Raw genomic sequence first — 15,735 nt, forward strand, 5'->3', positions numbered from 1 at the left:
CCTGGTGCATAAATATTGCCAGTCCTTAGAAAGCAGGGTCAGTCATTTATTTCCCAACAATTTATGACTTCTTCCCATTTCCAGCTCCCTGAAGTTTAAACACTGCTAAAGTTTTAGGTTTAAGATTCCAGATGTTTAATGAACATTTCAGTGGAACCATAATGGATCCTTTTGACATACCAAATAACAGGTTCAACTGAGTTCAAACTTTCCTATCAGAGAGAGGGATCTCAATTTGGAATAAATCAATCTGGAAATCCAAAGCAAAGAAGCATTTTTCAGGAAGTTAAAAGCAAACCAGATAGAAATTGCTTTCATTGTAGTTACTGGCAAATTAAACTGCTACCTTCTTCCAGTGAAAATGGCTCTTTAGAAACCATCAGTGAGCAAGCTCACTGCAAGGCATGTGCCTTTCTCCAGGGCTCCAATTTGGCTGGCTGGTCTGTGATAGAATTCCAAAAATTCAGAAGTTGCCCCAGGAACTCTCTATGGAATGTGAGTGGTCATATACTCTGCATATATGATCAGAACAAAGACATTTATTCCTTTGGGAGGAAAGCAAAGACCAAAAAAAAATTTACTGCTAATTACACAACTGCTGTATGAAGAGCAGGGAATAAAGGACTTTAAGCGCTTTACGCTAATTCCGTGGTTATGAAAATAATTGCTCAGTTCAAATTATTTTAACTAAATTAATTCTTTAGTGGATATTTCAACCAGTGCTACATAATAAAATAATTGCGTAATTAGCAGTACATTTTTCAGTGCTGCCAAGAGTACAGTCTCAGAACAAGTAACAGAAAGGAGTGGCCCTCCACAGCATCACGCATGGAGAAGAAATGCCAGGCAGAGATAAAAGGAGAAAGCGACGCAATAGCAAACAGCACCTAAAAGTCATTAGGAAGCTAAGAGGTAAATGACAGGGTTTCCAGCCTCTTCACTCACTTGTTTGTTAAACACGTGTCTCCATCAAAATCCATCTCTGTATTACGATTAACAGACCCAGCTCCCCTCAAAAGACAGACATTTATTTATTTATTTATTTAGGCTGTGCCCACAGCATATAGAAGTTCCTGGGCCAGGGATCAAACCGTACCACAGCAGTGACCTAAGCTACAGCAGTGACAACACCGGATCCTTTAACTGCTAGGCCACCAGGGAACTCCGATAGAGGACTTTATTTAAAATGTACTCCCGTTTATTTAATTAAAAATAAAACTTGAGTTCCCATCGTGGCTCAATGGTTAACGAATCCAACTAGGAACCATGACGTTGCAGGTTCCATCCATGGCCTCGCTCAGGGGGTTAAGGAGCCGGCGTTGCCGTGAGCTGTGCTGTAGTCTGCAGATGTGGCTCGGATCCTGCGTTGCTGTGGCTGTGGTGTAGGCCGGCGGCTACAGCTCCCATTAGACCCCTAGCCTGGGAACCATCATATGCTGCAGGTGCGGCCCTAGAAAAGACAAAAATAAATAAATAAATAATAAAACTTGATTTCATAGTATAAGCAAATTGGGATAAAGTTGAGTATGTATGCATTTTATCTTTGTGAAATGGACTGTAGACCCTCCTTTTCACCTTCATGACCAGCTCACTGTATACCAGGGAACATGGTTTTACACACACACACATCATTTAATTATCAGAAAAATCTTCGTCTCACACCTAAGTGACCGGTGAGTAAACTGAGGCTTAACTAAATAAGTGGGTATGTAGCAGAGTTGAGACTTTGAACCCAGATCATTTTGGTTCTCAAGTCTATGTTCTACTACTTCACTCCTTTTTTTTTTCCTTTTTAGGGCTGCACCCACAGCATATGGAGGTTCCCAGGCTAGGGGTCAAATCAGAGCTGTAGCTGCCAGCCTACGCCACAGCCACTGCCACACCAGATCTGAGCCGCATCTATGACCTACACCACAGCTCACAGCAACACCGGATCTTTGACCCACTGAGCAAGGCCAGGCATTGAACTCGTGTCCTCCTGGATCCTAGTCAGGTTCATCACCACTGAGCCATGATGGGAACTCCTACCACTTCGCTCTTAACTCATGTCTCTTACTGTGAGGAAAGAACATGAGGCTGAAGTAATCAGCTTTCCAGCATCTGATACGATGGTGGAGTCAAATAAAAACCAGAAAAGAGACCTGAATACATGAATATTTATAAATTTTGCCTGGATTTTTGGTATGTTCTGAAATATCAGAAACTGTACTAGCAGTTCTGTGAAGGCCTTGGATCTGACTGCCAAACAACTATCTTCAGGCTCCAAGCCTGTGAGTAGAAAGGGGGTCAGGCTTCATTGAAGCTGGCCAGCTTGAGACGGAAAACAATGCCTCTGTCTAACCTGGAACACCAATACCCCACAATCCAGACCATGAAAACACTCAAAAAAGCAACAAAGGATATGAAAATGTGAATAAACACACAAACTCTACAACCAACAAGCTGGTATTGAATCACGGCTACCTCAAAGCACTTATTCTAAAAGGCAGGCTGAAGCATTTGGCAACAATCTGACAAATTCAGGAGACAGAGCGGAAAGCACAGGCAAGGGTAGCAGGGGAAGGGGGATCCCCAAGGGTTCAGGCTAGGGGAATGTCTAGGGAATTGGAAAGCTGTGCATGTGCTGCCTGTCGATTCTCAGGCCCTGAGAAATGCAGTGGGAATGGAAAATACTGATAGGTTCTTCCTCCGGGAGGCGGGAGCCTGAAGCCTTCTGAGCATTCTGAGCAGAGCACATCTGTGTGAACGGGGATCACACAGCCTCTCCAGTGTGTTCTCAGCACTCAGGCACCAACCCTGCCCAGGGCCTTCATTGTCACACAACATGGATCAACCGCGGCAGCCACATGTACCAAACAAGGGAGCAGCGTGGTAGGGGGCTTCCACAGCGTCCCACTCTCTCAAAACTGGAACAGATCATACTGGCTCGAGGCGAGATTATCTGTTAGAAGTGGAAGGTAAACACCAAGCATACGCAAGCCGCACACACGTAGTGCCTCTCATGAGTTCATTATGGCCGGCTGACGCTGTATTTCAGCATCCAAGTAATCAGAGACTTTAAAATAGACTTTCATTCCAGTTAAAGTTTTCAATAAATGTTTTTTTTTATTGTTATTTATAACCTGTCCCAGGAAAAAATAATAAGTATAACATGAAAAGCCAACTGAGAGTGACCCTGTAGCACCAGCAGTGAGGCAGCTTAATATCACTGGGATTTGCATCCTATCAAGCTATTCATGCTGAGGCTGGGACCCTGGTGCTAATTTCTAGTAAATTTCACGCTTGATGTCTCCCTGTTGTGGGTCATTGCCGGTTCGTCTAAATAAACTGCTTCCAAATGGCTCTTCCATCTAAATATTCAGCCAGTTTTTATAATTTAATTTTGCATTATGCTGAATAGCCTTCCGGCCAGATAGAGCTCATTGGAAAAAAAGCACCAATACCATCTTGACATGCTTTTATTTATTTATTTATATTTTTACTGCTTGAATTAGACCTCCTAGGCCGACTAGTAAAGAGTTTTTTTTTTTTCCTTCCACTAATGTCAATTTTCAGCATAGCAAGAGCTGTCTCTAATCTTTTCCTACTCATTACACACAATTTTGGAGTCATTTTACCCACAGTGCAGTCGGCTCCTGGCTGTGTGTTTGTGTGCACTGAGGGATGGCATAATTGTTTATTTTCCCTCCCTGCATAATCCCCAGCCAGTATTGAAACCAAAACTGCAAACATCTCCCCGAGGGATATGGAATGACTCTCGGCTTAGGTCCCTTTACATGAGATAATATGTAGGAAACATCCTGACCTGTATGTAAATATGAAAGGAGGGTGCACTTCCCTCCTCCTCTCCCACTGATCGCTCTTGCCCAAAGCTTATTTGTCTTAAGTGATGTGTAAAGGGATGCAGCAGCATCCAAATTCAGAAAACAGAGCTGGCCCTGCTCCATAGAAGACCAATAACTCATCTTTGATTAGGGATGGGGGCAGGGAGAGGGAAGTGGGGGGTTACTGTTTAATGGGTATAGACTTTATATCCTGGATGATGAAAAAGTCTTGGGGGTGGACGGTAGTGATGGTTACGCAACACTGTGAATGTATTTAAAGCCGACGAATTGTACACTTACAAATGGTTAATATTGTGCTATGTACATTTTACAATTTAACAAAACAAAACAAAACAAAACCCAAGTCATTCTGAGCTCCTGCAGGTTCTTGTCACAACAGCCCCAAGGCAGAGAGGAGGTAGGCGGGACACTAACTTTCTCAGGAACCTAGATAGTTTATTCTCAGAATAGTCTAGTAGATCTGGTTCTGGCCTCAACTGTGCTACAGGAAGTAAGATAGGTCTGTGTTCTCCTTTTTTAGCCAAATCATCTTGGGAAATTTACTTAACCTACGTCTCAATTTATGTAAATTGTGGATAATCATATAACTTACCCCTTAGAGGTGCTTGTTGAGATGATTATGTGAGATAATGCATGTAAAATGGTTAGTGCCGATTCTGGGGAAAAGAGCTCAATGAGTCTTAATTGTTGTTGCTCTTATTGTTACAGGGCTAGCAGCCAACCTGGGCCTGAGCCAAAGTATGTATCAGGACACAAGCTTTCCCTTACAAATGCCGTATCTCAAACTTTTGAACTGTACATTTGTTAGGACAAAATAGCCAGACAATACATACTCCTACATAACGTCGGGGAGGATGAATTCGCAGGGGCTCACAGAAGAGAGGTAGCTAAGGACATACATAGCAGGGCATTCTCTCCCACGTCCTAATGCAAATCTTATAGCTAAGGACTCTGGGATCAAGTGAAATCTGATGCTAAATGAACCTCATATACCTAAACGAAAGGGACTGCAGCCCCGCAGGACACTATCACCCTGCTCTGAACCCTGTGGTATTCTGTTTCTACTTCATACATCGTGGCTTTATCATTCTGCACAAGACATTCTTCTCAACTCCTTCGGGCAATGTCTGTTTCTGACTTATTTTCGTTTCCTCTGAAGTGGCAAACCAGCTTAGTTCCCTGCACCTAGGAACTCAATAAAAACTGTGGAGGATTGACTTGTTTAACCTATACTCTCAACATCTTATGGTATTTCCGCTGATTTAATATCTCGGTCAAAAAATAATTCACCTTGATGGTCTAAGAAAGACTACAAATGCTAATTTGCATGTATAGTCTGAGTCTCCTCAAAGAAAGGGTAAAATGTGGTAGTTCTCCAGTAAATACGGACAAAGGGGATCTTTTCAACTAAAAATAAACAGAAACATTGCCCAGTCGCCTGCCTTTTGGCAAGGGTCTTCCTAGCAGGTAAGGGGAGACTGTTGGCTTAAGGCTCTACTCTCTCCACACACAGTGCATAACCTATAAAAGGGGAGCTTCCTCAGGCTCTCCCTCCCTCAGAGCCAGAGATGCTCCTGCCGCAAGCTGCTTCTGAGTGCCTTAGGGAGAGTTCATTCTTCCGCGTTTTACATGCCCTACCCCTGCTCACCCGCTTTACTCCAGCACTACCAACTCCTCCCTCCGTCTACTCCTCTCATCCATTCCAGAGAGCTCCCTGAGGAATGGAGCTGACGCAGCTCACCTATCCCCTCCTGGCACATAGCCTCTGGCCCCAGTGAGGCCCTGAACCTTTGGCCACTGGAGAGAGAGCGTGGCTACCCTGAGAAGGGGAGTGTGTTTCCTGAGGCTTTCCCCGAACCACCCACCATGGCTCTGCCCATGGAGCATCCTCAGTAGGTGGTCGTTCTGACACAGGGCAGAGCCTTTATAAATGATTGTAAGTGCTGGAGCCACAGGCCCAGGGCTGTTGTTGGATAATAATAAAATATGTCACAAATTGCCACAAAGAGAATGTGTTCGCTCTCTTCTGGGGAAGGCTAATTTCAGGACCTGGCTGGGTCACTGCAGAGCAGTAAAGAGTAACACCAACAAAGAGTCTGCCCAGAAAAGCAGGACAGAGACCAGTAGAATCCTATCTCCCCAGGGCCGTCAGAAGAGTCCATCACTCACCTGCGAAAGCTAAGTCCACAGCAGCAGCCCACCTAGGTAACACTAGTAGATTGTGCTGAAATTTTGCATGGGTTTGTAAAACCTATTGAGTTTTCCCATTCAAGTTACAACTCAAGAAATATCTCAGAGGGAGCATAATCCTCCCAAAGCCTGGGGTGATGGGCTCTCAGGATACCCACAGGCTCCGCCCAATATAAACCCTCCCTCCCTCCAGTACAGCCCAGGGCCAGGTCAATCACCTTTCATCCCCCCGGAGAAGCCTCTCCAGTTGGCAAAGACCATTAGAGGCAGCCCTTCGCGGTTGAAGTCCTTGATGGCCTGATAGGTCTTAAATGCAGAGTCTGGAAACCAAACCTGGCCGGCCTGCTGGATTATCTATTGGGAAAAGCCAAAGAGGAAGACACTTAATGAGCAACAGTTCATTGAAGGGGAATTTCTATAAGAGAACAAGGCTTTACTGTCAAAAACTCAAAATCAGACTAAACAAAAACAGTTGTCCATCAGGAAGATCATCTTTGAAGTAAAAAAAAAAAAAAAGAAAAAGAAAGAAAGGGCCCTGGCTCTTTGTGTTCAGTATCACTCCTTGTCTTGATTCCAGCCCCCCTCTTTGGTCCAAAGGGGGACCCTCACTACTTCCAAGGGAAGAACCCAGCCTGAGGAGTGCTCGTTCTAGGATTCCCAGGACAACTGTAAGCAAATTGACGACACAACTCTAAGCAAGCCTCCTGGACCATCCGCACGAGCTCTCACCCCTGTGCTCACAGCTTCCTTGGCCTGTGCTTGGTCAAGGGCACTTGAGGTGTCCCTGCAGCAAACCCTCCTCTGCCCCCTCCTCCTCATTTTCTGGATCTTGTCAGGACAGCAAAACCTAATCCATCCTTTTAAAAAGGATGGGCTGTGGCTTTCATGTGTGGCATTAGGGCAGACCTGCTTCTGAATTCCAGGAGTAGCTCTTCAGTGTGTGACTTGAGAGACCCGGGGACCAAGGAGCCCCCCAGTGTCATCTCAGTTGCCTTTCTGTAATACCACATACCCGATAAAAGGGGACTGTTTCCTAGCCATCAACGAGACCGCTGGAAAGGCCCATTTAATTTTTCAGGCAGAATTTAGCCTGCAGTCCATTGAGAGTCATCTTAAAAGCGAGCACATGATGGTCGGAAATCACTCAAGGCTGCTGGCTGCCCTTTCCTCTAAGGCTGGTGGTCTGCCACGCTCCCAGTACCTCCACGGCTCTGCAGAGGGGGGATGCAGCCCCAAGCACAGGGCTCAGGGGGCTCCAGGTGACCTACCTTGGCTTCAGAATCCAGGTTTGCAGGATCAGCTGGGATACTTAGTTCCACTGTGCGGGTTTCTACGGCAACTACTCCCACGGGTATTCCTCCTAGCCTGATAAAAAATGAGCTGTGTGAGAACCCAAGGGATGTCAACAGTACTGCTAGTCATTTATTTTCCAATCCCACATCAAGACACGGGTGGAGGGGGAAGTGCAAACAAATAGAGAGTCGGAGGAAATGTGACTCTTCCGGGGGTAAAACATTACTCTGCAGATTTGGTAAATATGGTGAATTTGGTAAATATGGACGGAAACTGGCCTCAGACTCACTCCTATTCCCCACCACAGGATAAATTCAAACGAAGGGTTGTACCAGGGGAGCCTCCGCATTTAGACCAATAGCCTAGTATGTGTGTGAGATCTTGCATACACACACACACACACACCATCATTGTGGTTGCCAAGTGAAATCTCTCAGTTCACCTCACAGCATGTCTGTGGTGAGGATGGAAGGGACTGGTCTGAAAGGCAGTAGGAACCTGAAACGTCATTGCTGGGACAGAGCTGTAATTTTCTAGGAAGGACTCATAATGTGGATCCATGAGATGTGAGGGTACAAGCACGCTCACTACTGGGAGTGCACGGGTGTGTCAACATGTGGTTAAACAACCCCTTAACTTTCTCCTCCGTCGGAAAAGAGCACTGGGACAGGGAGACCTTCGGAAGTGATTCTGGAGGAACGGGTGATCTATACTGGGAGGCTCTAATTAGTGTCCAAACTCCGTTAATTTAAAAGACTGTTCAAGAACTCAAAGGCTCTGCATCTGCACCCATGACACCCTCCCAAACCTGGTCCTCATAAAGGTTTCCTAGTAAACACCAGGAGGAGGATAAGAAGGTGAGTGTGAGCGAGCCTGCAAGGGACAGGGTGAGTCACTCTTCACCTCCTCAGCGGCACTCCTTGGGGCTGGACTGGAATGGGTGACCGTCTCTCATTCCCCAGAGCATCTCCCTAACAAACTTTTCCATGAAGGATGGTCTTTGGTTGTTACACTGGCTACTGGAAAGAGATTCCTGTTATCACCAAAGGTCTGACGGGGGTCTGAGTGGGGACCACCCAGCCCCCTGTCACTTGCCTGCACTGAATCAGAATCAAAAGCCCTCTAGACAACCAGACAACGAGCAGGAGGTACACAGGAGGGTTTAGAAATATTTCTGTTCACAATGATTAACAATCCAACTGGAAACTTGTAATTGCAAAAGCCACCCTAAATCGGTAACTTATAACTTATATATTAGGGCCCATGTGACCTAATAAAGAACATCTTTATCCGAGTATTACAGTTATTTATTGAACTTGAAAACAGCTCAGAACAACTTCTGTTTTCTATTATACTTCATATAAATTTTATCAGGCTAGCACATGAAGATGCTACATCTTGTTTTATAGTGTGTCCCTGGACAAGGTGCCATGGAATAATAAAAGACAATTTACAGCCAATAGCACACATATTCCAAACATACATACCAAAGATGAGTTTTGGCAGCACTTACAGTAACAATCCCAGAAGAATACATTTATATTTATTTCTTGAAATGCCATTGCTTTTGAAAGAAGCTAGCTCCATTTGTGTTTTATATACTTGTGAGTGTATGGAGTAAGAAGCCCAGAACTCATCAGATGGAAAGAAAGAAAGAAGTCAGAGTTGAGTGTTGCAATAAACAACGGCAGGGCTAACCAAAGCCAAGCTGGATGGATCCTGCTCCCAGAACAGTCCCTCGTCTTCCAATCATAAGTGTAAAGTGTTATTCTCTTATTTCCCATGGGAGGATCTTAAAGACCTTAACAAATGTTTGGCTTTCTGAGACTGAAAATCAGTCACTTTTTTTTTTTTTTAACAGATGGGAAAACTGAAGCAGAATAAATGAGAAACACTTTCTCAAAAAAGTTGGTCCTGGTGACCTGTGAAGACTATAGCAAACCCACAGGTCCTGGTTCAGGGGGCGGGGGTGTTCTCTCTCTTGCACAGCCCCCACCTCCACCTTCCCGGGGGGGATTCTGCCAAGCACAAAGAACAACCCTCACTGACTCAGAAGCCCGTGATGAGGCAAAACCCCTGAGATGCCAGAGGGAACAGGGGCTAGTCCCTGGGAGTCTCAGTCAGGGCTGACTACAGGCTGACTCTTATTCACGGCCACCGTGAAAGGTCCCGCCTGTGGGGTTTGCCATCTGATGGCTCCTTGTCACTGGTAGCATGGGGCGTGCTGACCTGCCAGACGAAGAGAACCACAGAGCCTAGAATTATTTTCAAGGCTGGATTCTAAATCTCAACCCAATGTGGCGTGTTTGAGAATCTTGAGCAGGTGCCACTTTTCCCGGAGATAAGGGAGACGGATTGCCCCCTGGAGGAAGGGGAGCCCCAGATGGGGGTCCCCAGGGCGGCGTGTGTCTGCAGTGCAGAGCCAGATTGAGATCAGCCTTGGCAGGTGCTCGTTACAGCGGGCGCAGCAGATTATTTCGTGCAGAGCCCGCTGTTGAGTGAAGCACTTCTTAGAGTGGGTATTAAAATTTAATAGAAACTTCAATTTCCCACTTGAAAAATAGAGGTATCCCGGCAACCTATCCTAGCTTATTTCACTCACTCCTGTTTCAGGGTAACGTTTTTTTTTCTTTGCAATTCAAATCTGATGATAAGCCGGTATGGTGCATTTATGACTTAAATAACCTTTCTGTGTGTGTGTCTTTTTGCCATTTCTTGGGCCACTCCTGCGGTATATGGAGGTTCCCAGGCTAGGGATCTAATCGGAGCTGTAGCTGCCAGCCTACGCCAGACCCACAGCAACGCAGGATCCAAGCCGCATCTGTGACCTACACCCCAGCTCACGGCAACGCTGGATCCTTAACCTACTGAGCAAGGCCAGGGATCGAACCCGCAACGTCATGGTTCCTCGTCGGATTCATTAACCACTGCACCACCACAGAAACTCCATGACTTAAATAATCTTGATGCCATGAAGAAACTTCTTCCCGGTTACACAGAACTTTTGGGTGGGTGGGTTACCTAGAGAAGGAGGTGAGTCTGATCCACTTTGGCACCTACTGCTGAAAGAAATTGGTCTCTGGGGGGTAGAGAGGGTGACTGGTGAGCTGTGGCTATTGCAGTTGGGCGTTACAGCCCCCAAAGGGCTTCTCTCTCAGAATCGTGAAAAGGAGATGCTGCCAAAATCAGACTTCAGGTTAAATGTGTCATTGGAGTGACCACTGGGAACCAGTGATCTAGTTATGCTGCCTCGGGCATGGCTGTAATCCAATATTCTGAGAAAGTTTAGATAAAGAGAGCATTATTGGTAAAAAACAAACAAACAAACAAAAGCACCAGAAAAACAAAACACCCCTAACTAAACAACCTATATAGCCATTTCTTCTCTTGTTTTTAGTTGGGAGGGGGAAAAAAGGTCCCAAAACAAAAGAGCTCTTACTTACCTGGCTCTGCCGACCACCACGGTCTGTGCCCAGGGTTGCATGATCTCTGAGAAAGAGCCATAGTCAAAAAATCCACTCAACCACTGACCTTTCTGGGCTACGGAAGGGAAAGAAAGAAAGCAGACAATCAAGTTGGTCAATTCACCAAAAATACACTGGAACTGGCTAACTGAAGGCTGGATTGGGGGGATTATTTGGGGGAGTTTGTTTTTGTTTTTAACCGTATTGTAATAGATGGAAACATTCATCTGAATGTTCATCTGCCTTCAGACCTCATCTCCTATTTCATTTGCTAGTCTGAATAAAAAGAATCATTTATCAGCAAAAGCATCATTTATTGTTAAACGATGGGGTTCAGCTAGCAGAGAGGGTTTGCAGGCTTTTAAATAAATAATCTGGCTTTTTTCAAAACACCACAAACATTTGTCAAAAGGCAGCCAAGTCATTAAAGATGTTTTCAAAATATCCATTTCTAGTTTAAAACTTAGCTTACAATTTTGTTTGATTCCACTGATTTTCTTTTAATGGAAAGGTGAAGACAGCCAAATGATAAATATTAATGATCAGATGAAGACCCAAATTTGGGGAAAAGAAGAGGGACTCAGCCTCTCTGCTAGAAAAGCAGTAAGACACATCTGCTTTATTTACTGCTAACAAAGTGTCATCTTACTAGAAGAAAGGGCCAAGCCGCTTATGCTCTTGACAGGTATTGAAAATATAATGATTCAGATGCACACACTTGATGTCATTAACTTCCCTTGCACCCAGAATTTTCTTCACCGGCAAGGTATGTAACTTTCATCACCTTAGTTTAAGCAAAAAAAAAAAAAAAAAAAAAAAAAACTCGTTCCACAGGTATCCATGTTTGACCATGGCCCCATAAAAGCTTCTGCAAATAACTGTTTCCTAGCTTGCCCTCTCGGCTCACGGTTTCTCAGTGAATCTTCTAATTTGAACATGGCCCTCCGCCCCCTAAAAACCCCAGTCCAAAACCAATTAAAAGTGGAGATCCAAGCAAGCTAACCTCTGCTGACTTAACCAGGATGGAGAGTGTTTTATCAAGACTAAACTTGTAATTACTGTGTTCTACATTCCTTGCCTCTATGGCCCCGGTGTAAAATGTGATCATCCATTTCAAAATTATCTCTCGATCGTGAGCCTAAAGCTGATCGTTTAGATTCTGGTCTCGTGTTGGGCGTCAGTTTGAAGAATATCACGGTACTATCTCTTCTAATAAATGACTTTAACTTTTCACCTAGAAGATATCTGCTTTAACTTATCACAGGGAATCATCTGCTTTCTTTAACGCTTCCACTAAATTAAAATCTGAAGTCACTCGATTTGGGAGCGAGTGTTAGCTGCACAGAGACAGCAGGATGAATTGCTAGCGCATCGATGAAAAAATATTATCCAAAAACCAGAAAACTTAGTTTATCACAAATTCATTTTATTCTGTGGATCTCATTAATAACAGCCAGGATAATGCCCACCTACACACAACACACACACAACCTGTTCACCCCGTGACAGAGGGCTCAAATTTTGATGAAGGTTCTAAACCAACTTTTAAGTGCATCAGGATATTGAAATTTTAACTTGGATCATTTCATGGTTCTTACTTCAGTAATAATGATTTGGAACTACAGAATTCATTTCAAAATGGAAAGCTATAAATCCATCAATGTTGACTGAGGGAGGGGGGTAACTGATGGGCTATGGCTATTGTAGGTGGCTTTACTGGACCTGCAAAGAGCAGGTCAGGTTCAGTTCAGGTGCAGAACTCAAAAGCCAGCTAACATGGCTCCCCGTAATTCCCAGGAGACCATTTATTAAGTCTTGATCTGAATTCTCCCAGAAAAAGTCCTGGATTTTAAGGCTGATGGGTATCTTCGGTTCATAGCTCATCATAAATCTTGGTATTAAAAACATGAGAGATAGGGAGAAGATCACTATGGTGATATTTTGGGCCTTGTAAGAGAAACAATTCAGTTTTACTAAGAATAACAAAAAAAAGGCATTGAGGACAACAGGTAACATTTTAAAATTAAAATCAACCCTCCTCTGGTGATTTTTCTACCCTATCTATCGTTAGGCTTCAGATTAAGCCCAACTCCAAAATATTAGCTGTGACCTTGCACAAATCCCTTAACTTCTCTGAGCTTATAAAATGGTGATCTCTTTTTATCTCTGAGAAGCAGTAAGCCCAAATATGATAGCATATAGGGCAGTGCTTTATAGTCCCACCTGACTTGGCGGGCACCCACAAAGGTTTACTAAGTCTTCCTTAGGAAGACCTCTTTCTCTTTCAACAAAATCACAATGACTCTTAAATTTAATGGATTATTTTTTGCATTCCATTCTTACTTTGGATATAACCTTTTGGTGGGGGGAGGGGAGAGTTGGGATAAAAGTGCAAAAAAGAACACACACACACACTTTCTCAAAAAGACTGAAAAAACAGATTCAAATTGTAGCAGGGAGATTGGGGGCTTCACGAAAGAACCTCCTGTTAAATAAGGATTGTTAAAATTGGCAAAATGGACTGACAGACAAGAACGAACATTTGCCTTAGCTCTCATTTTCCCATTTTTGGGGGTTTTGTTTTGTTGTTGTTGTTGTTTTTGGCCACGCCCATGGCATGAAGTTGCTGAGTCAGAGACTGAACCTGTATCAGGGCAGCAACCTGAGCTGCTGTAGGGACAATGCCAGATCCTTAATCTGCTGTGGCACAAGAGAACTCCCTATTTTGGTTTTTTAGGTTTGATAAAATCAGCTTCAAGACAGGGGCACATATGCGATAAACACAGAGGAAGGGCTTGTTCTCACTTGACAAAGCTATCAAATTACAAGTTCTGGACAATCTCTGCATGAATAAAAGCTCTTACCAAGTAATCTTACATTAATAACTAAAGCATAAGTCAATAATATTACCAAAATCTTAAGAGCAGAAGGGTGCGTGCAGGGTGGGTGCCCAGCAACAGCCTGCTGGGAAGAGTGCAGTCACCTACAGCAAAAGGTCTCAAAGGCCTTTCCTAAAACGGATGTGATTAATCTCCGTTTATAGAGACTAGATGGCTGAAGATTCTGGCCCTATAATTCTATGCCTTTATGGCTTATATTTAACCGGTGTAAAGTCCTTGAGTCCACTAAGTAATAAGTGCTCTAATAACAGAATAGAGAGAAGAGATGTATTAGAGACCGAAGGGCTTAGGACTCAGCGGCTGATTTGTAAACTTCATTTCATTCATTTCTCCTTTGTTTCTGAAGGATTTTCTATCTTTTCTTCAGAGAGCTATTTCCCTTGTCCCCAGGTACTTTAGTGGCTGTTTTCTTTGCCATACACTGTGGCGCAGGAATTGGTTAGCAAGTGAAAGGAAGAATGAAAGCTGGAGAGCCAGGGTACCACAGAGCCTCAAACATATACATACTTGGGTGAGCACGGCCTGCCAGCATCCATCGAGGATCATACGGAGCCTTCGTGGGAACAAACTCGATGACTCTGTCTATAGGATCCTTGGAATTCAAGAGAGGAACTGAACTGCATACGCTCTAAAAGGAGGTTAGGAGGGAAAGCACAGTCATCAGTGAATAACTCCAACCCAGCATCAATCGTTAGAGACAAATACAGCAGGGCTCACATCTGGGATAACACTCATTAGTCCCAGCCATCAGCTGGAAGCACCCCAACCGCGTGCCAAGCCTTAGGCAGCTCTCAAGTTTCACGTGGGAGCCTGGCACAAAGTGGTGCGTTCTGACCCTTGATTCCAGGGTGCCCAGGCTTTCTGGGAGGCTCCCCAGAGGGATGGCTACCTATTTCAGAGGAGAAGGTCCACAGTGGAGAAGGAGCCTTAGAATGCTGGGATTCTACTGCACAGCACAGGGAACTATATCCAGTCTCTTGGGATGAACCATGATGGAAGATAATATAAGAAAGAGGATATATATATATATATACATACATACACACACACACATATATACATATATATGTATGTATGACTGGGTCACTTTGTTGTACAGCAGAAATTGGCCCAACAATTGTAAATGAATTATACTTTAATAATTAAAAAACAAACAAACACAAAACAGAAAAAAATATGCTGGGACATGAAGGCTATTGTGGCTGGAAATCATCAGAAAGGGGCCTAACTAGAATTCCTGTTGTGGCTCAGTAGGTAAGGAACCTGATTAGTATCCATGAGGACTCGGGTTCGATCCTTGGGTTAAAGTGGGTTAAAGATCTGGTGTTGCCGTGAGCTGAGGTGTAGGTTGCAGACATGGCTTGGATCTGGCGTGGCTGTGGCCGCAGCTACAGCTTCCATTGGACTCCTAACCTGGGAATGTCCATGTGCCCCAGGTGCGGCCTTAAAGAGAGAGAGAAAGAAAGAAAAGAAAAGAAAGAAAGAAGAAAGGAAGGAAGGAAGGAAAGGAAAGGGGCCTAACCAATGAAATCCAAAGGCGTCTTAAACAAGCAAAAGATGGCTTTAAGGAAAAAAAAAGAAATCAACGGTTTTCGGAGAACTTTTTGTCACAAATTCCTCTACCACAAAGAAGTGCAGGGGCGGAAAGGCGGGGTCCTATGGGCGCTGTCGTGTCGGGAGGACGGGCTCACCTTGGGCATGTAAGACAGCCAGTGCAGGACAGTGAACACCCCTTCAAAGTCATCACAGACGGTGCTGTGGGTGACCCCGTTGTTGTGCATGATCTGGATGCCCCCGAGCTGGTTATTGGAGGTGTACACCTCCCTGCCAAGAACCTGGAGAAACAAGCAAGAGAAAAGACATTCGTTCAGGCAGAAATAAAGGCCAAGTCTATTTCGTAGTTCCCACTAAAATGGATTCTTTCCTCCATGACACAGAGCTGCTAGCCTCCATGGGATGTGTTGAAGGATTATCTGGACCTTTTATCCCCAAAAGAAAATTTAGAAAACAAAAAAGGCTTTTAAACAATCATCACATATTCAG

General features: G+C 44.3%; 1 protein-coding gene across 4 annotated transcripts in view; it reads right to left on the minus strand.

Moving 5' to 3' along the window:
- Window positions 1-15,735, minus strand: part of ACACA (acetyl-CoA carboxylase alpha) — a 239,419-nt gene that overhangs the window by 27,351 nt on the left and 196,333 nt on the right. For all 4 annotated transcript variants that reach the window (XM_047758432.1, XM_047758433.1, XM_047758431.1 and 1 more), the window contains 5 exons: window positions 15,384-15,527; window positions 14,200-14,320; window positions 10,772-10,868; window positions 7,304-7,400; window positions 6,254-6,389 (listed from right to left, as the gene is read on the minus strand). In XM_047758432.1, coding sequence (XP_047614388.1) covers window positions 6,254-6,389; window positions 7,304-7,400; window positions 10,772-10,868; window positions 14,200-14,320; window positions 15,384-15,527 — 595 coding nt within the window. The remainder of the gene's footprint in view (window positions 1-6,253; window positions 6,390-7,303; window positions 7,401-10,771; window positions 10,869-14,199; window positions 14,321-15,383; window positions 15,528-15,735) is intronic.

The sequence above is a fragment of the Phacochoerus africanus genome, chromosome 14, assembly GCF_016906955.1.
Source record: "Phacochoerus africanus isolate WHEZ1 chromosome 14, ROS_Pafr_v1, whole genome shotgun sequence".
NCBI classification, from domain to species: domain Eukaryota; kingdom Metazoa; phylum Chordata; class Mammalia; order Artiodactyla; family Suidae; genus Phacochoerus; species Phacochoerus africanus.